Source organism: Brachyhypopomus gauderio, chromosome 8 (genome assembly GCF_052324685.1).
Source record: "Brachyhypopomus gauderio isolate BG-103 chromosome 8, BGAUD_0.2, whole genome shotgun sequence".
NCBI lineage: Eukaryota > Metazoa > Chordata > Actinopteri > Gymnotiformes > Hypopomidae > Brachyhypopomus > Brachyhypopomus gauderio.
This window is the reverse complement of record NC_135218.1, coordinates 7,272,058-7,299,175: the sequence shown is the minus strand read 5'-3', so window position 1 is coordinate 7,299,175 and position 27,118 is coordinate 7,272,058. Positions and strand designations below refer to the sequence as shown.

At 43.0% G+C, this 27,118-nt stretch overlaps 1 protein-coding gene across 1 annotated transcript; it reads left to right on the top strand.

Annotated features, from left to right (window-relative positions):
- Window positions 1–225: 225 nt before the first annotated feature.
- kif5ab (kinesin family member 5A, b) lies at window positions 226–27,118 on the top strand. The gene is made up of 29 exons (XM_077014099.1): window positions 226–751; window positions 6,771–6,858; window positions 7,902–7,975; window positions 8,076–8,180; window positions 8,290–8,338; window positions 9,102–9,157; window positions 9,539–9,626; window positions 9,765–9,889; window positions 9,984–10,088; window positions 10,237–10,385; window positions 10,493–10,641; window positions 10,753–10,922; window positions 11,705–11,773; window positions 11,936–12,142; window positions 12,268–12,414; window positions 12,564–12,752; window positions 12,926–13,043; window positions 13,509–13,558; window positions 13,760–13,854; window positions 13,995–14,096; window positions 22,474–22,534; window positions 22,620–22,691; window positions 22,912–23,016; window positions 23,258–23,474; window positions 23,755–23,917; window positions 24,063–24,133; window positions 24,470–24,497; window positions 24,688–24,794; window positions 24,932–27,118. The coding sequence occupies exons 1-28, from the start codon at window positions 623–625 to the stop codon at window positions 24,779–24,781; spliced, it is 3,075 nt and encodes a 1,024-aa protein (XP_076870214.1). The 5' UTR covers window positions 226–622; the 3' UTR covers window positions 24,782–24,794; window positions 24,932–27,118.

Sequence of the window (27,118 nt, the reverse complement as noted above, 5' to 3'; positions counted from 1 at the left end):
TTACGTTTTTTTCAGTATGAAGTTGATCTGCATGTCCTGCAGTGGTATAAAGTTTTATATAGCATATAGACTCTCCATATCATCACACAATCATCATTATGTTCTGTTGTCATGGGCTACCAAATGAGTGGTCCTGATACCAGCATCACTTGGACGTCACATGGCAACATAAACCCCGCCCCCCCGCCAAATAAAGGACAGGCAGCCTCAAATGCCAAGCGCGTGCCTCCCGCAGCATCACTGTGCACACCTCTGTTCTCGGATGCGTATGGAATAAGCAAAAATTGCAAAACTGTCAGGGCATAACACAAAACCGCTCCGACATCCTTGAATAAGCCAAAAGTCTGACGTTAGCCCTTAATAATAATTCTCTTATTTTCATTGCAAAGAGACGCATTTTTCTGTTTTTGGATACTGGAAGCCTCAAGATCCTGCGTATCTGTCATCCAACCAACTCTTACCGCGCCTGGGTATTTCGACTATTAAAACCCAACAGTCATCTAATCGTCTTTCAAAGCCGAATTTTAAACACGTATAGTATTGAGCAAGACAGTGGAAACAGTTAAGAAAACGACTGTAATAAAACAATTCTAATACTTTTCCACGCGTAGTATATAACACAATGGCCGATGCTAGCGCAGAATGCAACATTAAGGTACTGTGTCGTTTTCGTCCCTTGAATCAATCCGAAATTATCCGTGGAGACAAATTCCTCCCCGTATTTCAGGCAGACGACACTGTCATCATCGGGGTAAGTTGTATATCTTTAGTATTATCTTACTCAGAAAATTGTCAAATAATTAATAAAGTGACGCAGAGAGTATCATATTGCTCCCTAATTTCTCGCTAAGTTGTCTATAATCGAGTACAGGTATATAAATATTCAGGATTTTTTTCATAACTGGTTACCATGCCACTATATTTCGCAGTCTGGCATTTCTCAGAGGCACTAACATCTGCATGAGATAATTACCTCAGAATACTGCTATGTGATTACTTAGAATTGTAATGCCATGGATTGTATATACACCTTTGTTAGAAATCATGCTCATCATATCTAAGATTCGGCTGCATGAAAGTTGATCAATAAGCTATGTATCATCTAACCAACCAAGAGATCACAGCAAGTGTGTAAAACAAATTAATTAAACTGTTACTTGCACGGATCTCCCTCCCTGTCACAGCAGACCAAAAGCATATTTTGCTGCCAACAGTTTTCATCTTACTGTCATATGCATTGCGCATGCACCTACAACAGAAATGAGGTTCCCAGGCATTGATGTTACATGAGATGTTAACAGTAGCAGAGTCATATGGAGTGCCAGCAAGCAAGACACACATCTTGCTGAGGATAATTCTAAAACCAACATTAAAACTGCTCAAATCCTGGTGGAGGGGTCTGTTTTTGTGTTTTGATTGTGAAGTTCACCCTGGGAATACAGACAAATGACTCTTGAATAATTTTAAACAAAACACATGAATCAACTTAGAAGGCTCTGTGATTCACTTCATTGATATTACTGTGAAAGCAAGCTTTTGTTTGTTTGTTTGTTTCGTTATTTTTTACAGAGGTTCTGTAAGTATTACAGTTCCCCATTTATTCATTTAGCTAAGTACTATAAACTCAGAGGTTGTGTAGTGACATAATCTTGGCTGGATAAAAGAAGCATACCTTAAAAGCACTGCTTGTTTGATAAATCTGCTCGCTTATGAACACTCATGCGCATGCGTGCACACACACACACACACACACACACACGCACACAAACACAGTCGCACACAGAGCTTGGTTTAAGACTGATGTAAGTACTGACACACACAACTGCACAAAAGTGTTTCTGTATTGCCGTCACAAAGAACATGTCTCCACACTAGCTTGAGCTTTTGTGATGTGAGATTAGTTAGATCAGATTAATAGTTAAGATCGGATGTTATGGATGATTAGGAGACTGTGAGTGGGAGAGAAAGCACAGGGCTACATAAATCTGCATTGAGACAGAGGAACTGACACAGCAGCTAGAGTCCTGCTTGTAGTGACTTAATGAATTTCTCCCTTTCCTTCCCCCTCCCTTTGATATTGGATCTCCTGGTCTCCAAGGGTAGAGAGGTTTCTCATTAGTGACAATGTGAAGACATACAGTATGAATGTGCAGAGCCATTAGGTTCATATACAAGTAGACGGCCATGTTACAGTCACAGCAATCCGTGTTGTATCCCTTTTTTGTTAACGAGAAGAGGAATATACCTGTCTAGTTGAATTCAACCGAGTGACATAAGAACATGCAGTGGACAGCTTAAAAAACAAGATATCTATTCCCACCTGAACATGTTCCACAGTCAGTACGTCCCTGATTAGGAGTAAATCTCACTGTACTGGAGACAGTCAGGACTGAAGCACTGTCTCTGGATGCTTGTGGTCATGTTGTGTCCTGTTGAGAGTGTGTTAACACGAGCTTGCAGCATTAGGCTGGGCAAGAGGTCTCTGTTTCTCTCTGACAGCTGAGAGTAGGTGCCTGTCACGGTTCAGAACCGGGCCTCCCGGGCTGCACCCTCCAGCATGCAAATATCTGAGTCACCCTACTTACTCCCACAGCTCAGGATGAATCAGATGGGCTTGGCTGTGGGCATTATGGGACCATCCATCCATTCGTCTATACATTCTTCCATCCACCCATCCATTCTTTTCTTCTCTGTCTGTCTCTCTCCCATCTGTTGAAAGATCGTAATTCTCAAGTTTCATTGACATTCTTTCATAAATAAAATCTTCAATCATAATTCAACTCAGTAACACAAATTGTTAAGCTAGATTTGATAAAACTCTCTTTTATTGTCACTCTTTTATTGTCTCTCTTTCTCCCTCTGTTTCTCTCCCTCTCCCTGTCTATCTCTTTCCCTCTGTGTCTTTCTCTCTGTGTGTCTCTCTCTCTCACTCCCTTGTCCCATCTCTGTCTCTCTCTCCATCTGTCTCTTTGTCTTTCCCACTGTCTCTCTCCCTCTACCTCTTTCTATGTCTCTTGCTCACTCCCTTGCCCCCCTCTCCCTCTCCCTGTGTCTCTCTCTCCCTCTCTCTCTCTCTCTCTCTCTCTCTATGTCTCCCCCCTCTCTCTCTTCACTCCATCCCTCCAGCTCCCTCTAAGAATTGCCTGGAACAGTTATGACTTGCACTCAGTCAATAAATAGACGGATAAAAAAAACATGTCCTCTATCATCCTTTACTCTGTCCACAAAGGAACAAAACTGCTGCCCCAAGTTAACAGCATGGCCAGGAATTGTAAAAGCACACAGCACTGAGAATAAGCAGCAGCCCGGTCTCCTGTGTGCGGCTTACCAGCAGCAGGGAGGTGTGGGTGATGGAATTGAGTCTCATCGGTGTAACGACATGTAAAAGGCACACAGAGTGCATCCGTACTCAATAACTTTGATCCTGGATCCAGCAGGGTTGACTTGACCCACATACACTAGAAATCTGGATATATTCCAAAGAGCACATTTATCTGAGACATATATGAGACACATTTATCTGAGACATATATGCATGCTGGGATTTAGGGTAATTACCCAGTTTGCTGTAGTGGGAGAATAAGTCTACATAGTGCATTTTACTCTGATGCACATTATGATTATTATTAGTAAAACTCAAGAGAGTTGTGGATTGCATAATATGATTACTGGTTACATAAGTTAACCATACATAAGGGGCTTTTACATGTTTTTTTATTACATATGTAAGTGTATTTCCATGTAGTGGCCCCTTAATCCTGGTTTTGATGTTTATCATCTCATATTTGTATACTATGGACTCCAAATTAGCAATCTGCTGATCAAAGCTTCATTACTATTAGTATTAGTCCCGGCATTTGTTTGAAACGTATATGAGAAGAAAGGTCAAGTAGTCTATGCTTGTCCCTTTCATAGTCTTCTCATATGTAAAGGTTGTGTAGAAACCCCATAAGCATCATCTGTGCAATACCCAATATTTAAAAAAACAAATGTCAACTCAGTTGTAAAGTTCTATCTTCAAAACTTTATGAAATAAGGAAAATCCTTTCTGTATGTCTTTTTATCATGAAATGATCAAGAAACGGAAATCTCAGCTGTCATTTTATATAGGTATATAAAAAAAATATATATAAATATAAATTAATGCACAGTGACCAGAAAAATAAGTTGCCACATTAGATGTAAACAGTTTGATTATAACAGCATTAATATATAAAATAGCACTGGCATGTGTTTTTTGCCTATTTCTGTCTATCATAGTTTCGTGGTGTTTCATGTAAAAATATATCTAAACTGTTCAATTTGAAATACAATGTTAGACGTTTGGGAAATTAGGCATATATGAATAATATGTTACTACATATGATCAGTGCCATTATCATATAAACTATTAATCTTTTATATAAGAGCAATACGAACTCATGACCATATATGATATCTACAGACCTTTTGTGCGTGGGTTTATATATAGCCACAGTCTGTTTACCTTTTATACGCATTATTCTAAGTCTTCATTCCAGCAGGGATATGGAGACGTGTCATGTTGGGTAAGGACCCGGGTGTGTGCTGTAGTCAGCGGTCAGCTTTTTGTGGGTATCATTAGTCTCATCAGTGCAGTGCTCTATACTGAGGTCAGGCCATGTGTGAGGATATGCATGGGGGCCTGGATGTGCGTGTGTGTGTGTGTGTGTGTGTGTGTGTGTGTGTGTGTGTGCATATGTGTATTTGTATATTTTCTTTTACTTAGTTGGCCTTTATTAACCTCCCAAAGTGAACAAAAATATGAAATATTTTATATATTCATGAAATGAATATCACATTCTCCTCTCTCTCTCTCTTTCCTTCACAACTCCCATCTCTCTCTCTCTCTGTCTATCTTTATCTCTATATGTCTCCCTCTGTGTCTCTATCTCTCTTTCTCCAGCTCACATTCCAGCAACTTTGAACATGAGTAATGATTGTAAATGGCTACTGTAGAGATCCATTTCCTCAAGTTCTAATAAGAAAAATGAATCTATTGTAGCATATTTCAGTTGGAGCTAACCGTGGCCAAGCTGAACTGCTGTATGACTATTAATGATAACTGTATTTTGGTTAAGGAAGTACCCTGGGTTTTTAAGTGCAAATAAGACACATTAACAAGAGAAATGAGGTTGTATTGCAAGGGCAGGGAAGAACTTTAAAGACTATTGTGTGTGTGTGTGTGTGTGTGTGTATGTGTGTGTGTGTGTGTGTGTGTGTGTGTGTGTGTGTCTGAAAGGAAGACGAATCTTCGGAAGAGAGTTCTCGCTACTCTGCGGCTATTCGAGCGTGCCCTCCAAACCCCGAGCTCAGCTGCCCTCGTTTTCTTATTTTGCCTTTTCTTTCCGTCTCTCTCTCCACTCAGTCGCTTGCGCCACACTCTCTTGCTCTCTCTTTCTTTCTCTCTCTTTCTCTCTCATCTCTCTGCCTCCCACCAGCCCTGGTTTGCTCTTATCTTTATTGTACTCCTCCTAAGACCAAAGGGAAGAGTGGCCAGAATTAATGAAATTAAACCCAATGTGTGTGTGTGTGTGTGTGTGTGTGTGTGTGTTACTTGACACTGTGCATCTGGAGTACTTTCATTAGCATATTGCTACCTTAGACATTAAGAACTTGTACTGCCTAAATCCGCTCCCCCAGGTTACATAATTAAATATCCTCTCCGCTACACAGGCAGCACATGCCGGATGTTAGTGCCTGTTCAGAGGTGTTATAGGATTTTCCAGGGTTGGGACCGTTACTTAAAAAATGTGTTTCGTTACAGATTACCAACTACCTATTGAAAAATGAATCAGAATCCTAATCCAAAGGATTAGTATATTAAAGTAACAATCTGATTACTTCCCATTACATTTGGATCACTTATTAACCCAATGAGTTTCAGAACGCTGGTCCCTTATGGTACTAGCCAATATGGCCACCAACTAGCTTCAAGAGCCCATGTACTTTCTCTGTGTATACTCATGAACTCAGCAGATGTGTGGAAGTTGTCCACGTAAACATATACCTTTGCCAGCAGTCCGGCCGAGCTGAGAAAGCCCTTTGCTGCAGAATACCCAATCTTCTCAGCTCCGTCTCTCTGTCCTGCCTTTCTCTCTTTACATCTTCCCCTCCACCAGCGTATAGCTCCCAGATAGGCATAGGGCGTTTTGGCATTGGTGAGAGCAAAATTGTTAATGCAATGCACACGCATACCACGCAACATATGGCACATATTGTAAACATTTAAACGAATGCAGCCTCCTTTATGCTGATGCCGTTGCAGTGCAATAACCATCATGGGAACCGTTCACTCGACTAGAACCATATCTATATTCTCTTCACATCTTCATGAGAGGGAGGGAGAGTGAGAGAGAGAGAGAGAGAGAGAGAGAGAGAGAGAGAGAGAAAGAGAAAGAGAGAAAGTAGACTGCTCTGGAAGGAGAGGGATTGATTAATGGTGTGATGCAGTTGGTGGGTGATGAGGATAGTGTGTTTGTGCAAATATGTTTTTGTTTATTCCTGCGTGAATTCCTTGGATGTTTAATATGTGCGATTTTGATTAGCATAAGGGATCTTGTCCATATGGTTATATATTTCTCTTATTTATAATTAAGTAGTCATATTAGGATTAGTAGGTCAAGAGAATCTTATAAGTTTCGTGTGTCTGTTTTTCAGATTGGTATTGTTGGCACCGATCTGACAGCAGTTCTTACTCACTGGGTCAGTCTTGTTTGACTGTAGCATTTTCACTTGTCTCTTCCCTGCAGGGCAAGTCATTTGTATTTGACCGAGTCTTCCCCACTAACACTACACAAGAACAGGTCTACAACAGCTGTGCAAAGCAGATTGTCAAAGGTGAGTGTGTAGGTTTCAATTACAGGCCGGGTGTCATTCTGCTAACTGTCAGCGTTAGCAGCAGATCAATGGCGTTTCTCATAGGCGAGTGTAGATAGGTTTTTAAATTAAAAACGTCTTTTGCCATAAAGATTCACTCCAAACATTCAGCCTGCTGTTCATTCCCTGACATGCACCTCTGCGCCCCTGTCTCCCTCCATTATTCACACTGTATGTCCAGCACTGCGGTGAGAGAGAGGGAGAGAGAGAGAGAGAGAGATGGAGAAAGAAATGGTAGAAAGAGTAGCATAAATATAGGAACCCACGACCCTGTCAGAGAACAGGACGCACGCGTGTTTCATCGCTTAGTTAGGTGAGATATTAACCTCCGCACGGAAAATCTGCACCGCTCCGTCGTTGTCTATCCTCTCATCTTACCCCTCACCCTCTCTTCTTCCTCCCTCTCCCCCTCACTCTCCCTCTCTTCCACCCTCTCTCTTCCTACTTCTCTCTCTCTCCCTCTTCCTCTCCCTCTCTCTCTTTCCCTCTTTCTTTTTGCTCATCGCTTTGTCACCTCTCCTCTCTCCTGCTTGCTGACAAGTTCTTTAGCTCTAAACCCTGCTCCGCTCCTCTCCCTGACACACGCTCAAAGAACGAGCCGCTTCCCACAGCCCCGCACACCCCGGGCCGGTGCCGCGGGCCCATCAGCAAAGACGGCTTCTCTGCCTGCGTTAGTAGAAGTAGGCTGTTTTAAAGGAGCACCTACTGCAAAGCAAATCAAAGCGCTACGGCTGGGTCGTTTACTCTTGTCTGGTCTTCATCTCTTCAGCTAAGTCTAGGTCAGGGAGCTCTGCTCGTGTTTAGGGATGCATAAAACTACAGATTTCCAGTTAATGTTTATTGTTCTTGGAACGACTATAAAAATGGTAAAAATCAATCAAAGTGCTGTAGCTAAGTGAAAGTGACTGATGTTAGCTACGGCTAGTAGAACGGCTCGAGTAGTAATGTGGTAATCATACTGCCACAGCATAAATAAAATGTATTTCACTACACCTTCGTTTCAGACGTGCTGGATGGGTACAATGGCACCATCTTTGCGTATGGACAAACGTCCTCGGGCAAAACTCACACCATGGAGGTGAGAAGGCAAATGTCTTTATCCTCAACCTTCACCTCACGGTCCTCGGGCGTCACCGTCGGAGTCATCCTCTGTCTTCTGTCTCATGTGCTGTAATCAGGGACGTCTTCATGATCCCAACAGCATGGGCATTATTCCAAGAATCGCTGATGACATTTTCAACCACATCTTTGCCATGGATGAAAACCTGGAGTTTCACATCAAGGTACCGATGCACACTAAGGATTCTAGGCCATGCTCTTGTGAGAAATTATCTACTACTAATGACTGGTAATGTATGTAATTTTATTCATGCAATTTGGTCTTTGGTCCAGGTTTCCTACTTTGAAATCTACATGGATAAAATTCGAGACCTGCTTGACGGTGAGAAAGCGTGTGTAGTGTAAAAACACACCCAACGGTGCAATCAATCTTAAAGCAGTTAGTGATTGGTGGGTTTGTTTGTGTGTGAAAGTGTGTGCGACAAAAGAGAGAGGTTAGTGAGGAATGGGGGGTGGGAGTGGGGGAATTCCATAAATGGATCTTATGCATTATGGGTAATAACGAGGTAAAGATAATGTTCCAATGCAGGATGGAGACGCTTATCCACATTCATTATGGAGGTTTGGATTTGAGTCAGACAGGCTGCGGAGAAAGCCAGACACGCAGAGGAGCTGGTGTCTCGAGCTCTTTGAAGCCCGGGGACAGAGACGGTGCATTGGGGATTCAGATATTCACAAGGCACGCAGCAGAGGCCGACGTTCACGCTCGGTCCCGTCCGGCCGTGCCCAAGTCAGATCACTTCCCCGTTGGAGGCGGGTGACTATGTGTTGTGTCTGGCAGTCGTGCACATTTACACGTTGTGCATATCTATCTCTCCAAAACTGTGGAAAGCGAGCAGTGAGAATGTTGATCCGTAGCCTCATTATTCCTCTGTTCATTTCGCCTGCGAACTCAGTTCTGTGAACTCAGTTTTGTTTGCTTCTCGATTTCCACTCTTCGCCTTTCCTGATTTATTCTAATATTTTCTCTATATATCTTTTTATTTCTAAAATATGTCTGTTTTCCTCAGATTGCCCAATGCTGAGATACCTGCTTTCTCCCATGTCTTTCTCTCTCTTTCTCTCTCTTTCTCTCTCTCTGTCAGTGAGTAAGACCAATCTGTCAGTGCATGAAGATAAGAATAAAGTCCCATATGTAAAGGTGAGACAGAGTGAAAGGTGACAAGCTGAAATTCGAGTAGGATTGAAGGCACTGAAGGAATTGCACAATATATATAAAAACACCTTGGACATTGTGGGTTGAATCAGAATCTGTTAGATTCCACATAAACACACAGAAATACCACTCTGAATCTAGATCAGCCTCAGTCCGTGTCCCTGGGGCAGAGGAAGAGTGTAATGACATATGCGCACGCTAAATTCTCCAGCTGTCCAACACATCACACTGGCTAAAGCTCTGACTACACCACATGACCTAAGGTGTTGCTCGCTGTGTTACACAGAATTCAGTTGAAATGTTTCGGGTGTTTGTGCATGTGTGTTTGTGTTTGCGTGTGTGTGTGTGTGTGTGTGTGTGATACAGGGCTGCACAGAACGCTTTGTTTCCAGCCCCGAAGAGGTGATGGACGTGATTGATGAGGGGAAGTCCAACCGTCATGTGGCTGTTACCAGTGAGTGCTTTGTCTTGGCCGCGGCTTTCCCCTCCCGATAGTCTCGCTGTGTTTGATTTAAGGTGCCGGTTTGCGTTCGGTGAGTTCAATGGTGCGAGAGTTTCACTGATGCCAGGTGTGATTGCACTGGTGCTCCAGATATGAACGAGCACAGCTCCAGGAGTCACTGCGTGTTCCTCATCAACATCAAACAAGAGCACGTGGAGACGGAGCAGAAGCGGAGCGGCAAGCTCTACCTGGTGGACCTGGCCGGGAGCGAGAAGGTGACGGCGCCATCTGGGGGGCCGGGGCGGTAACGCTCCTGTAGGTGTGTGTTTGGTTATATCACCTTATATCTCCTTTTTCTCGCTCTCGAAGGTGAGTAAGACGGGGGCAGAAGGGTCCGTCCTGGACGAAGCCAAGAACATCAACAAGTCTCTGTCTGCACTGGGAAACGTCATATCAGCTCTGGCGGAGGGGACGGTGAGTTCAGCGTCATTGAACAAGACGTGACCAAGAGATCAATGAATCTGCTCAGTGCTTTAATCACTGAAAATGTCCGCAAAATCATTGAAACCCTATGACGATGCTGAAGGTTGAAACGACCCCTTTGTCAAACCCCTTCCTGCAGAAGACACATGTGCCATACCGGGACAGCAAGATGACCCGAATCCTGCAGGACTCTCTTGGAGGGAACTGCAGGACCACCATGTTCATCTGCTGCTCGCCGTCTTCCTTCAACGAGGCCGAGACCAAATCTACACTCATGTTTGGGCAAAGGTAATGCTCCAAAATAATAAACCAACAAGTAAACAGGTAAACAAACTTGAGTTCAAAGCCTCAGACCTCCGCAGAGAAGGTGCGAATCACACATCCCGCTCCCGCAGAGCTAAGACCATCAGGAACACCGCCTCTGTGAATCTGGAGCTAACGGCGGAGCAGTGGAAGAGGAAGTACGAGAAGGAGAAGGAGAAGAACAAGGTTTTGAAGGACAGCATCCAGACGCTGGAGGCGGAGCTTAACCGCTGGCGCAACGGTGAGGCTGTTACAGGCCGGATGTTATATGCGTACAGTGGTGTGTGTGTGTGTGTGTGTGTGTGTGTGTGTGTGTGTGTGTGTGTAATGGTACGACTGCTCTGCTTTGCAGGTGAGGCGGTCCCTGAGGTGGAGCAGGGTAGTGTGTGTGGTGTGGACTGTGAGCTTGCAGAGGACGCTATTGTAGATGACAACAGCGGTGGAAACACCTGTCCCCCCGCCGTCCCTGTCACAGCCACAGAGGAGGAAATACGGCAACTCTACAAACAGCTCGACGACAAGGTGAGGACTGATGGAATACACAACACCCTGGAATACACAACACCCTGGAATACACAACACCCTGGAATACACAGCGCCCTCAAGGTTTAGTCAAGACTTCACAGAATGACTCATCTAAGGTTTAACGATGACAAAAGGTGATAGAGTGGCTTAGGGAGAGACACTCAATACTGAATCTGTCATGAATGAGACCAAAGAAATTCGGTTTCTGAGGAGACATCGTACAATGAGAGGGAAGCAGCAGATTTCTGGTGGTCAGTGGTAATAGATCGTACACCCGAAATCCTCAGTCAAATGAGTCTCCAGACACACACGGATCGATTTTACACTGACACACTTGATCACTCTGCCTCTAAGGTAGTTCTAAGGTGCCCCAAATCTCTTTGTCTGTCGTTTTCTCACTATTCCACATCTTCCTAACCAGCCCTCAGGTATCATGGTTTCTTTGTCTCACTCAGCAGTCCTATTCTATCAGGTTTGTATCTTGTAGTATGATAATACAAGATGACCACTGAGTGAAGATGTCCACCAGAGGCTTGAGTTTGACCTGCATGTAAATGCAGTTCTGGGAATTCAATTTGTGCTTATCTGATATATGAGACGTGTCTCGTATATATCTTGCCTTGTCACTGTTCAAACTCAAGTTTCAAGTTCATATACATCGTTGCTCGTATAGCAGTCTTCTTCCAGAAAGGGAAACTTTTATGGGCATTTTTTTTTCTTTTTAGAAATATACTGCAAATGTCTGATCTGAAATGGTTGTGCTTCTCTTTGGCCTGCAGGACGACGAGATCAACCTGCAGAGTCAGCTGGTGGAGAAACTGAAGAAGCAGATGCTGGATCAGGAAGAGGTGCAGATTTGACCTTCATCCACTCATTCACCTCTTTTCTCAGATCTCCATTCTCTCGTCTTTCCCTTCATCTTTCTTCCTCCCCGTAGCCATGTCCGATCCCGACACTAAGGCTCGTCTGCTGACGACAGTGTGTGTACGCATGTGTGTGTGTGTGTGTAGTTGTTGGCGTTGTCGCGCATGGACGGCGACCGAGTGCAGTGTGAGCTCGACCGCTTGCAGTCCGAGAGCGAGAGCGCAAAGGCGGAGGTGAAGGAGGTCTTGCAGGCCCTGGAGGAGCTGGCCCAAAGCTACGACCAGAAGAGCCAGGAGGTCCTGGACAAAAGTCTGCAGAACAAACTTCTCACCGAGGATCTTACGCAGAAAATGGGGAGTCTTGTCTCCTAATCCTACACATCAAATCTCATTTGAAAGTTCTGAGTTTGATGAGACGCATTAGTAAGATGGAGTAATTAATTTGAACGTGATTAGAAGTATGTCTCGTTATCTTTCAGACGGATCTGATGTGCTTGGAGAGGGAGTTCTCTCGGCTGCAGGAAGTGAGTGGCCAGCAGAAGAAACGCATCACCGAAGTTCTGAACACCCTTCTCAAAGACCTGAATGAGTTCAGCATCATCCTGGGCAGTGGTGACATCAGACTGGTATGTGTTTACGTGGGCGTATGTTTACAGTTCAGACACACAAATGTGTAAGATATACGTTTCTCTCTTTTGGAGTTGCTTTACTGTGATGGTCCAGTGCTGTTTCTCCACACCTTGCCACTGAAGCTCCTCCCCCTTTCCCTACATAGCCACGTGATCTTTCTGGTATACTGGAAGAAGAGTACGCCGTGATGTGCGTGTACGTCAGCAAGGTGAAGTCCGAGCTGAAGTCCCTGGTGAAACGCTGCAGGCACCTGGAGAACTTGCAGTGTGACAGCCACCGCAAGATGGAGGAGACCGGGAGGGAGCTGTCTTCATGCCAGCTGCTCATATCGCAGGTGAGAACGCGCACACGCCCACACGCCGACGCATGCCCACGCTGACACACTCACACCTTACGTGCATGCTCATGCACACTCACGTGCATATTTACACACACATACACACACACACACTTATATGCTCACACACCATTGGCGGAGCTCATCGTGTTCTGATGTTTGCGTGTTAGCACGAGGCCAAGATCCGCTCTCTGAGTGAGTACATGCAGAATATGGATCTTAAAAAGAGACAGCTGGAGGAAACCTGTGACTGCCTGAGTGAGGAGCTCGCCAGACTGCAAAACGCAGGTGAGCCTCCACACACACACACACACACACACACACACACACACACACACACACACACATTCCATTCCTGTGCATGTTAATCACCCCACCAGGCACACTAATGCTTTTTAGTGTTTGGTATCTGCTCCAGATAAAACCTAAGCAAAAAAAAAGGATGCCCAAGCAAATATGCAACTGCTTACAACTTGAAATATACTGCATGGACAACTGTACCTCACAATTGCATGATTATAGTGATTGACAAGTAGCGGTCATTGCACATGGAAGATTGGCATACTGTGAAATTCTACACTGACATTTTTAGACTTCTACACATTTATGCATTCAACATTCCATGTTGAAAAAAATAACTAATAATAGATGTACCATATTAAGGACTGAGATGTCACCATCATCTGTGGTTTTTGTAATATTGCAATAGACAGATATTTACGGTGTTCATTGATTTTAATGAATTATTTATAGAGAGCCTTCAGAACAACCACCATGACAGTGTGGAGTCTGGGGATCATAAGGTAAACGTGGACGCGTGTGCTCGTCCAACTACTCACTGACATCAGATGCTGTTCACTGTGCCATCACTGTTAGTGTGAATGTAAAATGTAATGTGTCTTCTACTGTTGGCTGTAACACAAATCATTTTAATAGTTCATGTGGGCTCGTTGTACTTTGGCTCATTGTAATAGCAACAGTGTTTGATTCCATCTGTCAAACAGCACAGGGATAATCATCGAGAATCGCAGCACAAACAGCTTGGACGGCTGCGTGATGACATCAACCAGAAGCAGAAGATTATTGACGAGTTCACTGAGTAATTCTAACACCCCACTTCTTTTACATTTTCCATCTCTGATATTTTTATGCATCACTGTAGTCTCACTCTCTCTCTCTCTCTCTCTCTCTCTCTCTCTCTCTCTCTCTCTCTCTCTCTCTCTCTCTCTGTCTCTGTAGTGAAAATCAGAGGCTGAGATTGGAACTGGAGCAACTGCGTGTTGAGTTTACTTGTCTGAGAAGGCGAGAGACTGAGAAGAGTGTTCAGTTAGAGGAGCTCAGGTGAGTTCAGTCTCTTATAGACTCGTAGAAGGGTTTTATGCACTGTAAAGGTCCTTGAATCTGAAGATTGCATTTATTAGAGTCACAGGTAGAGAAAAAACTAGAAAGACATCGATATCAGCCACAGCAAGAGAAAATCAGTTAACATCAGAATTAATACATCAGATATGTCACTGCATAGGTACCATTGGGGCTGTTCATTTAGAAAGATCATTCATCTGTTCATTTAGAATGATCCTTGATAGCTTCATGTGCAAAACATTGTCCATGTTAATATTCGGTTCATGTAAGAAAATTTTGAGCCCATTTGTGGGGTAGTTTGACTTTTGGACCTGTGAAGACTTCAACCTTATTATTGGCTAAACAGGTTTTCATATCTAATAATTTACCATAAGACTTAATATACATTTTAAAATATTTAAAAACTTCCCAATAACAGCTTGTATAATGCTTGCCCAGAAAAAAAAACAGCACATTGCATACTTATTGCTGCCCAGACTAAAGCAGAGGTGTCACCCTCAAGAACAGCCACTTCATTGACAAACTGTTCTCATTTTGCAAACCTAGTTCATCACTAATAACCAAATACTGCTTCATTTCAAACACAAAATCCTACAGTGCTTTGGCCTTCCAGAATCCAAGTTTGAGATGCCCTCAGCATAGGATGGAGGGTATTTCATTACTAAAGTAAGCAATACATATATTCAAGGTGTCAGATTTTGGCAACCAACCACTTACCTGTGCCAGACCATCCACTGCATACGGAGATGCTGAAAAAAGCACTAGTGGGATTAATAGTCATAGACGATCATGAGCTAGGTTCAGCTTGGGTTAATCCTAGTACATATCCACCATGTCAAGTCGGATTAAGGACACACACCTGCTGTGAGATGTCACATCCTTTATAGTGAGCAATAATGAGGACGTCTCTGCAAGCTCAATTCACCAAGAAGCTACAGTCGGCAGGCATCTGGGACAGGGGACAAGACCAGCTGAATAAAAACTGTTTTATACACAGAAGGAGGTTAAGGGGACAAATGCAGTGATTGTCTATGATAATATAGAATGAGTTTGTATAATGAAAATATGTGGCTACCATATCTACCATTATGATTAGCCTACCAGGGACTTGGAAGACAAAACATTGAACACTCATTGAATTATCAGGTTTATAAAACTTGTATCCTTCGAGGTTAATAAGCAACTCTGTGTTCTGTTCCTTTTTTTTTTTTTACCTCAGTTTTGTTTAAATTCAGCCTTGTACCTTTTCCAATATGCATCAGATACAGGAAAATGTGTTTGTGTTTCAGATCAATCATACTGTGGGCAGTTGATTTGAATGAAGAGACATATTCTTTATTTACACAGAACTGGTACATTGTTGGTACAGAGAACGAATCTGAGTGAGACCCACTCAGACCATTAAGTAATACTCATGTTTAGCCCTGAAAACCTTTAGCATATAGTTTGACTTTCAGCACAAATGCCACTGGACAGTCTGTCGTGGAATTTGGCCAAGATTTTAGCATCTTGACATGTACAAAGGAATAATCGTTTTAGAGCTGGGAATGAAAACAGCTTGTGTGACCTTTGGTACCATATACCATATTAACATTCTGCAAGACCTTTTTCTGTATATGAAAATCTTTATTCGGTGTTGATGTGTCTCTAAACTACTTCTGAGACGGCATGTAACCTATACCTGTGTCATTCACACTAATACTAGCTAGCAGCAGCATCGGCAAAGGGTGTGTATTTGATTATTTGCTACCAATACCCTTGCAGTGTCTGTGGGCGTGGTAGTAAGAAGACTGCAGAACTCAAATGAGGCCTAAGACAGCCAGGGGACCTGAGAAAATAAAGATCATCAGGACAGCTTGAGCACCCCATCATTAATTATTTTAGCGCGATCCCTAGTAAAATAGAGTTACTAAAAGGCAAGAAAACACTCAAACCATCGTTAGATAAAGTCAGCAGAGGAACAGGAATTGTTAATCTTCCAGATAAAGAGTGATTCTTGAATTAAGGGAAACTGTGGAGACAGAGTAACAAGAGCAGCAGTTAGTTGAACCCATGAGCTTCACATCTAGATATTGAAGTTAAGGCAAATAGTGCCTTGAGTCACTTTATGGCAGAATATGGCAGCCTGGGTAGGGAGCGGATTTTACTAGCCAAGGCAAAATCTGCCCATAGCAGTATATTACAGGATTTTCCCCAGAATATCAGCAGCAAATATTTAAGCTAATAAGCAAGACAGATCCTCACTTAAATCTGTCTATCATAGTTGTGCCATTTGCTATGAATGTGGTACTCCCATTGGAACACAACTTATGCTTACTATAACAGGCCTTTTTCTATCAAAATGAAAGCATGACAAATGATTAATGCCCTCGTACTTTTGTTCCTGCAAGTAGGTACAGTATATCATGCAAGGTTCTTACTCACAGTCAAAAACAGCATGTCAAACGCACATCAGCTACAGAAAAAAACTGAAAATCTACAGAAATAAAACGACACGTATGAAGTACAGCAGAAGATGGGGTTTCTTTACCTTTGAACTTTACCTGCCTTCCCAATTAGAAGAAAAATACTTTTCCAGATCAACCTTTTGAGAACATAGGTGGACAGGCCAGAAACCAGTACAGAGCATCAATGGACTTGGGTGGTTAAAAATGAAGAAGAACTCACAGTATTTCTCAATGACTTGTGGTGACCTTGTTATCCCAGTTCTCAAACACTCCATCCCTGTAACAGAAGTTGCAGAACAGAATTGCAGAAGGTCATCTTGACGAGGAGCCTGGATGAACCAGTGGTACACAGCAAGTCATCAAGCTTCACTAAACAGAGACCATCAGACAGACACACAGCAAAGTTCTAGTACACCTTATCCCAGACTTGAAGGAGACAGACGTCATGTTGAAGCAAAGGATTATTGAGTTCAAGGAGCAAGTGGTACATTCCCACTGTCTTTATCCCCCAAGAGGATTGTGGGCAGAGAGACTGCCTTGATTTTTCTAGTGTCTTTGCAGTTTCCAAATTTCACTCTTTCCCAATGCTGAGTGTGAACATACTGGTAGAAAATCTGAGCAGAGCAACGTACCTCAGTTCTCTGTACCTATCCAAAAGGGACTCTTAACAGCATCAGCTAGGCAGCTCAAGACATTCCAGGCACTGAGTGGACTATCAGTTCACAGTTCTTCTGTTTGACTTTCAGGGACCTGCAGCCATTTGTTTTTACAGGCCGGAGGACTATGTAGCTGCTTACAATGATGATACGGTTGTCTTTAGCAATTTGGGATGAGCACCTTCATTGTCTGGATAAGAGACTCTTATGAGGCTGGACGAGTGATAAATCTCAGGAAATGTCACCTAGCTAGTCTGTAGGTGTCCTGTCTGGGTCATGTCCTGAGGCAATCATATGGGTCCAAGGGGACAAGGCCATCAGCATCTGCTGAGTACTCTCCACCTGTACCCTTCTCCAAGTGGAGAGTGAGGTAATTTCTCAGCTCAGTTGGTTAGTATAGAAGGTTCATTGGAAACATCTACAGCCGAGCTCACCTTCTTATGTGGAAGGATTGCCTACAAAATGTTATATGAATACAGGGCTGTGATGCAGTTTTCAAGAACCTCAGGACCTATGTGTGCAAAGATCCTGAGCTGGAATGGGAATGGGAAATGATGCGCTGTGAAGAACATAAACTGAAAACGTTTCCTCCAAGTACCCAGAGGTGGAGAGGGAAGGTTAGTAATGAGATAAAAACAATGATAAACAGGTAACCAGCAGGTGATTGTAATCATGATTTGGTACAAAAGCACTTTCCACAAAACACTGAGTCCTTGAGGAACAAAGATTGCAAGAGGAACTCTTAGAAAATATGAAAGAAACATTAGAAGGGATTTGCCCATTTCTCCTTCTACAGTGCATAATATCATTAAATGGTTCAAGAAAAGAATCACTTGGAATTTGTGAGGAATTTAGGTAAATGCCAACAGCAGAATCCTCAGCTGAATACCTGCAGTCTCGCATATCACACTGCACCAAGAACCATCATTCAGAAATAGCTGATATAGCCATATGGGGAAGGGATTACTTTGGCAAACCTTTGTCAAGCACTACAATAAATTGTTACATTCACAAATGTCACTTTGTGACCTTACTCTGCAAAACAGAAGCCTTATGTTAACCATGGCCAGAAATGGCATCAACTTCTCTGTGCTCAGCAGCATTTGGGATGGGGCATCACACAGTGGCAACATGTACTGTGATCAGATGTATCGGTATTCCAGGTCTTTTTTTTTGGAAGAAATGGATGCTGTGTGCTCTGGACTAAAGACAAAATATTATTTGTAAACACAAAATCCAGAGAATTAAAGGATCCTCCACTAATCTCCTATAGACAAGACAAAACATCAAAGATGTACTCACTCATAAAGAGTGAGATAAATAATTCATATGATTGATCTTGTACTGTTGCTTGCAAGTGCTACATTTATATACACATACTCTAACATAACAAGTATGAAAGGATCATTCATCACACATAAATCCTCATGTTATGATTTAAATAGCTACTACTTCTTCTTTGGGCAACACGGTGGCTTGGTGGTTAGCACGTTTGCCTCTCAGCACTGGGGTCTTGGGTTCAAGTCCCTATCTGTGTGGAGTTTCCATGTTCTCCCTGTGTTTGCGTGGGTTTCCTCCAGGGTCTCTGGTTTCCTCCCATGGTCCAAAAACATGGAGGTTAGGTAAATTGGCAGTCCCTGACAAATTCTCCCTGAGTGTGTGTCTGTGTCTCTATGTTCAATAAAAAGTAGTGTGTGTGTGTTTGCTTGTATGCCCAGTGGTGGATGATGCTCTGCCACTAGGGTCTGTCCTCTCTCCCCTTCCTGCACCCCATTCAGTCCTCCAGGGGGCTGTGGCTTCCAGTAGAGAGTACGCTGTGCGCAATTGGCTGCCGCTTCTCGCCGGTGTGTGTGTGATTGGTTGTCTGTGACTTGTACCTGTGTTAAATTGTAGCTGCAATTGGGAATTTGGAAAGGTGCTATATAAATCGAACATTCATTCATTCTTATATTTTATTTACATTGGTTTCTCCTAAAACATAGAACTTACTTCAAAGCTTTGCTTTGCAGCTGTTGAAGGATGACGGACCTCTGTCAATCTTCTCTGTCACCATCACAAACATACACAAGTCAGTTTATGAAATCAGAAAAAGAAAGGTCTTGTTGCCAAAGCTACATGAAACATAACAAGAGAAGGGCAAAGGGAAGGGAGGATGTTGCAACAAAATTCACATCATTTAGCAGTTTAAGGTTCATTGAATACCGTCACTGAATAGAAAGTAAATTGTCGGTATGCTTATGTGCAACATTAATGCCTTAGCAGCCAACATCCAACATGACTACATTTAGACTACCATGGGTGAACAGGAGAATGCAGCATTTAATATTAATGCCAAACAGGACTAATGAAACAATATATAATCAGATTAATATTTTATATCCAAATATTAGTTGGGGCAGATTCATGTATACTTGGAACCCAAGGATAACGATATTTATGAAATGGATGCCCATGATGGTTAAGCATGTAGCCATACGGATATTGAACCTGGGTAGGTGGGGTATACAGCAGCTGTGGAGGCTCCTGTAGTGAAAGCCCAATGATGGCCATGATGGTATTCGGTTGATAGGAATCCATGTTGCCAAATGAGGGATTAATTGTGTCAGATTCATAATACATTGAAGAAAAAGGATACACAGGTGGGTGTTCACCGGCAGAGACAGTGGAGGTAAGGCAATTTGAAGCAACAGTTCACTACCTGAAATTGTCAGCATCTGCTATATTATAGTGCAGTAATGGCTACTCCATCAATCACAGCCTTTATAGTAAAGCCACATGCACTTCTCAGACGTTCCATTCACTGGAGAAAGGGAGAAAAAAAACTCTTACTGATGACCAGAGCACAGAAGAGGTGTCACCCTCAAGGTCCTCTACATCACTGTCAAACTGTTGTGATTTAGCATATCCAGTTCATCAATAACCAAGTACTGCTTCAGTCAAGTGTGCCATGAATCCAAGCATATAGTGAGCAATAATGGCCCTGCAAGCTCGATTCACTGAGAAGGTACAAACAGCAGGACAGGGGGACGAGACCTGCTTCACCTGAATAACAACTCCGCTTCATACACTGAAGGATGAGCAGGGGACAAATTCAGTGTTTGTCTCTGATAACTGAGTGCGAGTTTGCATAATCAAACAGCTGTCACAGTCATGATTAGCCTAGCAGAGAACTTTCTAGCTCAGCACAGCAAGTGCCTACATCGGTCTATCATGATGTTGGGCAGTCTACGTCCTTAAACATGTAGAGTCATAGCAACACTTCCACAGGGGGATTCAAACTCTGTAGCTTAGACTGTGCTCACTTGTTCCATGCTAAGATGATAAAGAACAGTTACGAAGACAAAATATGCAATAACACTCAATATTGCAAGATTACAGCTCGATTAAATAAATATCTACCTGTTTATTAAACGGGGCGGATTTACTGTGCATTAATTCTTAAATAGAAAGTACATATTGGACTAAGGAACTCAATGGAACATGCAAATTTAGATGCAAGCTATAAAACAGATTTGCATATCATCTTATCTGCCAATTTTTCAATATTCGTTTCACAGAATGGACAGATATTAGTTTGACTTTTTTCTTTTTTTTTCTTTTCTCATTCGTGGTACCTTTTAAAATGTGACCTTTGTCTGACTAAGAATTGTCATCATGCGACAGTATTGTCCTATTGATGCAGTCCTACTCGAGTCTTACTTAACCTAAGCTTAGGACAATTAGAATGTGGCCAATTTTAGTTGAACTGTTAGAAGTAAATAAAGACATCAAATTCAAAACACCTACAAATGTGTTGTATCATGAAGCTGGCATCATATGTGTGATACTGAAAGAAACTGTCAGAACAAACATTAGACCATAGTATGCATGTAATCACTAGTGTGTGCGTGTGTGTGTGTGTGTGTGTGTGTGTGTGTGTTCTAACTACACAGATGGGTAGATGCAGAGAACAACTTTCAATTGCGGTGAAAATCACAATTGACAAAGATGTCATGTTTTCATGTTTCACGTGATTGTCTACACCAATAACAATATTATGTTAAAACTTGAAATCGTAAACCATATGTACTTGTTTATTGTAGCTTAGATGCTGTTTGTCACAGCAGTTTCTCAGCCAATTCATTAGCTTTGGTTTTGCAGTCAGTCCTCTCTTGGGTCTCTACATCAGTTTCAGGACAATGCTATCCGGGTTATTTCAACCGAGCCTCTTCCCGTGCAGCAGAGGGGCTTCAGGCTCCCTCTGAACTGTCCCATAGCTTTGATGCTGGCTGTAGTTTCCCGAGGTGTTTTGCACCCGTGAGACCTTCAGTGCTGGATCTCCACTGTCAGCTCAGCTGCTGGGTTGCAGTCTGATGTGCATCGGTGGTGAAATAAATCCCAACGTCATCAAAGCTGGGACTACAATGCTTTTACCCATTCTCGCCAACTCCAAGCCCCTGGTCAGGTCTTCCTCTGTTGCATGATTTCAATACACCGGAGGGTGAGGACTATTGTGTGATTCCTTCGAGACAGTCATCTGTGACTAGCAACACATAGACTGATGAGCTATTTGAATTAGTGATCTCATGACAATAGGTCAAAATTTAGAGAATTGCACCACTTAAGACACAATAGCTTACAGTAATCCTGAGAGAGTTTTTCATGCTGCTTGTTACCCAGGCTGATCGCATGGGGCTGAACACTGCACACAAATGCACAATGTCCTCTGTGTTCCTCACACAAATAGTGATGTGTCAGTTTGGTCTAGATCCATTAGATCACCTGGACCTAATATGTCCCCTTCTCACTAGAAATGAGGGACATTGGTCTATGCTTACGACCTACATCCTAAAGTTAGTGCTCAATCTTAGCAATGCACTTTTTTAGAGCTCTTCATATCTGGAGTAGAGGTTACACTGCCCCTGTTCAGAGTGTCCTTTATTCCTCCGCTTGGACAGAACCAGGAGGTTTTAAAGGAGGTCATGTCTTTGTGCTCTTAGCCTCCCACAAGGGTTCATTTAAAGCACTTCACATGAAAATGTATTTGCAATCCATGCTTCAATAACATGCCAAAATGGCTCTTAAATCAATTACATATAATTGCACAATTTTTTTAAATTCTCTCTTCCCTTTGCCAACAGCTGTCCATTTAGAGCACATCCATACAATAGTATGATTGCAACAATTTACAGTTGCAGTTATTAGTGGTGTACTGGCCAGACCCAGTTGGGGAACTCTAATCTGACGGTTTCTGTTTGTGGTTTCTGTGGACAGATATCTTAACGAACGCCATGAGCAGGCCAAGCAGGACATGAAAGGGCTGGAGGAGACTGTCGTGAGTTTTTTTTTCCTTCTTCCACGGATATCATTATTCAGTCTGGAATATAAATAATGTACTTGACTCTCTCTTTGTTACCAAGGCTCGGGAGCTCCAGACGCTGCACAACCTGAGGAAGCTTTTTGTCCAAGACCTCACAGCTCGAGTTAAACGAGTGAGTGGAGCAAATAAAGTGTGAAATGTCCAGTGAACCACTGGTTCCTCTGCTCAGTCTTTTCTTTTCCTTTTCCTTTCAATAATTCCCTCCATGTCATACTCTCTCTCTCTCTCTCTCTCTCTCTCTCTCTCTCTCTCTCTCTCTCTCTCTCTCTCTCTCTTTGGATTTCAAAAACATAAACATGTTCTCCATAAAATAAAATGTTTTATTTTTCCAGAGCTCTGAAATGGAACTGGATGATGCAGGAGGCCCTTCCACCCAAAAGCAAAAGATTTCCTTTCTTGAGAACAACTTGGACCAGCTTACAAAAGTGCACAAGCAGGTGTGTGACGGGCGAGGCCTGCTCGGTTCTGGAGGGGTGCCTAGTCATCTGTATTCTGCACAGAGCGCGAACACAGTGAATGTTCTGTTGCCATGAAATCGTCCGTCGTTATCCGAAGCAAACAAAAACACCCAAGCTCTCCCGACATGCTTGAAATGCGCACGAGCATCCTCGCTCTGTCTTTCTCCCCCTCCCTCTCTCTCTCTCTCCCTCTCTCTCTCTCTCTCTCTCTCTGTCTCAGCTCGTCCGTGACAATGCAGATCTGCGCTGCGAGCTTCCTAAGCTGGAGAAGCGTCTGCGCTCCACGGCCGAGCGCGTTAAGGCGCTGGAGGCGGCACTGAAGGAGGCCAAAGAGGGAGCTCTGCAGGACCGGTGCCGCTACCAGCAGGAAGTGGAGCGCATCAAAGAGGCCATGAGAGCCAGGAACCCGTTCCGCCGCCATCACGCCGCACTCATCGGTCCGTTCCAACCCCACAGAGTCCCCAGCGCATCAGTTGAATCACTCTGTTCCAGAAGCAGCGTGCAGACTTTAGAGGGTCTATAACCTTGCACGGGTGTCAAATTTGACCTTTTGAAATAACAATGATGAAAATTTTGCGTCACAGAACAGAAGGTTGCATAGCTGGGATAATAATTTTTTGGGGTGGCGGGCTTATTAATGACTCGACTACCAAACAAATAAATGTTTACTTTGTGTGGTTAACCTGACATTGATGATGTGTTTATTTTGTGTTGTAGCTAAACCAGTTCGGCCAGGGCATTACCCTGCCCCAGCGAATCACATGTTCGTGCGCAACAACTGTCCACCAATCACGTTTACCAATGCGCTCTTCAAGAGTGCCCTGCACCCGAGAGGTCCCGCCTCTGCGCCAACCCATGTTAAGCCGAGCCACAAGGACAGGTAAGTCGTTCAGTGATCACTCAGTTTATCCTCTCAGCCATTTACAAAGACATGAGCTGTCTGTGTGTGTGTGTGTGTGTGTGTGTGTGTGTGTGTGTGTGTGTGTGTGTGTGTGTGTGTGTGTGTGTGTGTTCTTTTTGTATAGAGCTTCAGAGGACAGCACAGAAAATGCTGCAGAGATCCTAAATTCTGCTCACAAGCACAACATGGTCAACGGTAAACTACTTAAAACACTGTTTTTTAATACAAGTAATGGGGGTGGAGATGGAGATGTGTGTCACCTGGATGCTGGGGTCCCCTGTAGCTGGCAGAGCAAGGCGCTAGTTAAACTAATTGCTATGGGTTTGCATCCTAGGGAACACAAATACTATTATACACATAAATCTGTCCCACAGGATGTCTGCCACCTTCTGTAAATGTGAGATCTTAATCAGTTCATGGCGAGTATTTTGACAGTACCTCACCAATATTTGTAATCAACAGGCCACCTATAGTGTGAATGACAATAATTCATTTTGAAGTATTAATATGCTGAAATATTAATATTCACAGGCAATGCCACAGATATCAATGACAACAGGTGAGTTCTGAATGTGTAAGATTTGGTGGATGTGAGTAGTTTAGTAAACCTCCCCGTGCCATGACCTAATCGGTTCTTGCCTTTCTTCTGATATCCTCTGATTGGACGCGGTGTTCACTCATATCTTCTGATTGGACGCGGTGTCCACTGATATCTTCTGACTGGATGCGGTGTCCACTGACGTTCTCAGCCTCAGTGATGGCAACGCCTCCTCTGACCAGCTGCAACACCAACCAGACCAGCAGCAGGAGCTCCATATTCAACAGGAGTCTGCAGCCACCTAATCACCCCCTGCAGGTGAACTCATAAGTGGGCACACTAGCTCACCCAGTAGACCAGTTAGCACATGGCACTATGCAGTGGACTATGCACATGTAGTGCAGTGGAGTGTTGAAATATATGAATCCAAACGACGTGTTTCTGTCTCTGCACAGATGATTCACTGTAAATCCTGTTCTTCGTACGTGCATGCTGCCTGCGAGTCTTCAACGGTGCCACCTGCCATGTCAACCCATCGCTCATTGCATTGCAGTATAATGTGATATGAATGAAAAAGCTTTGGTAAGCAGCAGTGTTTCAAACACTGGTAGCATATTCCCTGATCTCTTGTTGTTGAATTGGTTTGCTGGTAAGTGCCATGGTAATGGTATGTAAACTGGAGAGGTTAGTTTTAAAGTCAATGCTACCACCAGCAGGGGGTGCTGTTTTGAGTCACAGAAGAAGAGGCGTCATAGTTTTACGACTATTTTCAGATGAACTGAAGTTGGGTATTAAGCCACAGCTAATGCCCCAGTTCCCACATAGTTCATTTGGAAGAAATAACCATTCATACACCTCATAAATATGTGGAATGTTAAAATCAACCAAAAGTTGTCGTAGGAGGTTCTGTGATTCACTGGATCTTTTGTGGGTAGAATATTTGTGTAATGTGTGAATTAGTATTGTCATTCTGAAAAGTACATGAGGTTATAAAAATATTTTTATACTTAGAGTTGAAAGAATGATCTATGTTCAGATATATACCGGATGTGCATAAATTTCTATTATTATAGTTATTTCTTCTATTATTGTTATAAACAATATTATTTATTATAGAAGCAACAAGGCATAATATAAAGAGGCAATATTTATGTAATATTAAATTATGATGAATAAATGAAGATTAGATTTACCTATAATTACCTATAATACAGATCACTCCAGCATGACTCAGGCTGACATGTTGAAATATGGGGACATAAAATCTCTCTTTCTGTCATGAACACACACACACACACACACACACACAGTATTGATTTGAACGGCCAAGTTACTCAGTAATCACCTGCTCTCAGAGTGCGAGCGTACCTGTCCATCTCAATATTTCTGTGGTCTTGGCCAATATCTCCCTTTTGTCTCCTAATTAGCCGGTTAGCATTGGAGATTTCGGGAAGCCCGTACATACAGCACACACAACGCTAACATACAGCACACACAACGCTAACATACAGCACACACTACGCTAACATACAGCACACACAACGCTAACATACAGCACACACAACGCTAACATACAGCACACACAACGCTAACATACAGCACACACAACGCTAACATACAGCACACACAACGCTAACATACAGCACACACAACGCTAACATACAGCACACACAACGCTAACATACAGCACACACTACGCTAACATACAGCACACACTACGCTAACATACAGCACACACAACGCTAACATACAGCACACACTACGCTAACATACAGCACACACAACGCTAACATACAGCACACACTACGCTAACATACAGCACACACTACGCTAACATACAGCACACACTACGCTAACATACAGCACACACTACGCTAACATACAGCACACACTACGCTAACATACAGCACACACTACGCTAACATACAGCACACACTACGCTAACATACAGCACACGCTACGCTAACATACAGCACACACTACGCTAACATACAGCACACACTACGCTAACATACAGCACACACTACGCTAACATACAGCACACACTACGCTAACATACAGCACACGCTACGCTAACATACAGCACACACAACGCTAACATACAGCACACACTACGCTAACATACAGCACACGCTACGCTAACATACAGCACACACTACGCTAACATACAGCACACACTACGCTAACATACAGCACACACTACGCTAACATATGGCAGTGCTGGAAATGGAGGCCGGTGCATTAAACTCAACTTTAATGTGGAAAGCAAAACTTTCGCCAACTTTATTTGGCTTGGTAACCCACAATAGCACTTTACAAGACTTTTCTGATTTTGCAATATGTCCACAAGCTTTAGTGGAAGACTGGGTTCAGCATGCAGTAAACTGATATTTTGCTAAATTATATCAATATACAGTAGCTTTGAGACACATGATGATGTAATATATTGGAAGACTTAAACACGAGGCCATAATGCATATGTATAGTGCATATGTATATACCACATCCTCCTTAGTTTTGTTTTTTTATATTTTTTTGCTGTTCTTTTGTGACTATAGTGTAGTGCATGCTACACAATATGCCTCTGTAACAAATGAAAAGATGCCATTCAGGAAAATGTGTGAATAAAAGACTCCTGTGTA

Bases quoted from the DNA above. Each gene is read 5' to 3' on its own strand.
- kif5ab (XM_077014099.1), top strand. From the start codon at position 623: ATGGCCGATGCTAGCGCAGAATGCAACATTAAGGTACTGTGTCGTTTT. The intron at 6,859-7,901 runs GTGAGTGTGTAG...CCTTCGTTTCAG, and splicing joins TGCAAAGCAGATTGTCAAAG to ACGTGCTGGATGGGTACAAT. The intron at 23,475-23,754 runs GTCCGTTCCAAC...TTTGTGTTGTAG, and splicing joins CCATCACGCCGCACTCATCG to CTAAACCAGTTCGGCCAGGG.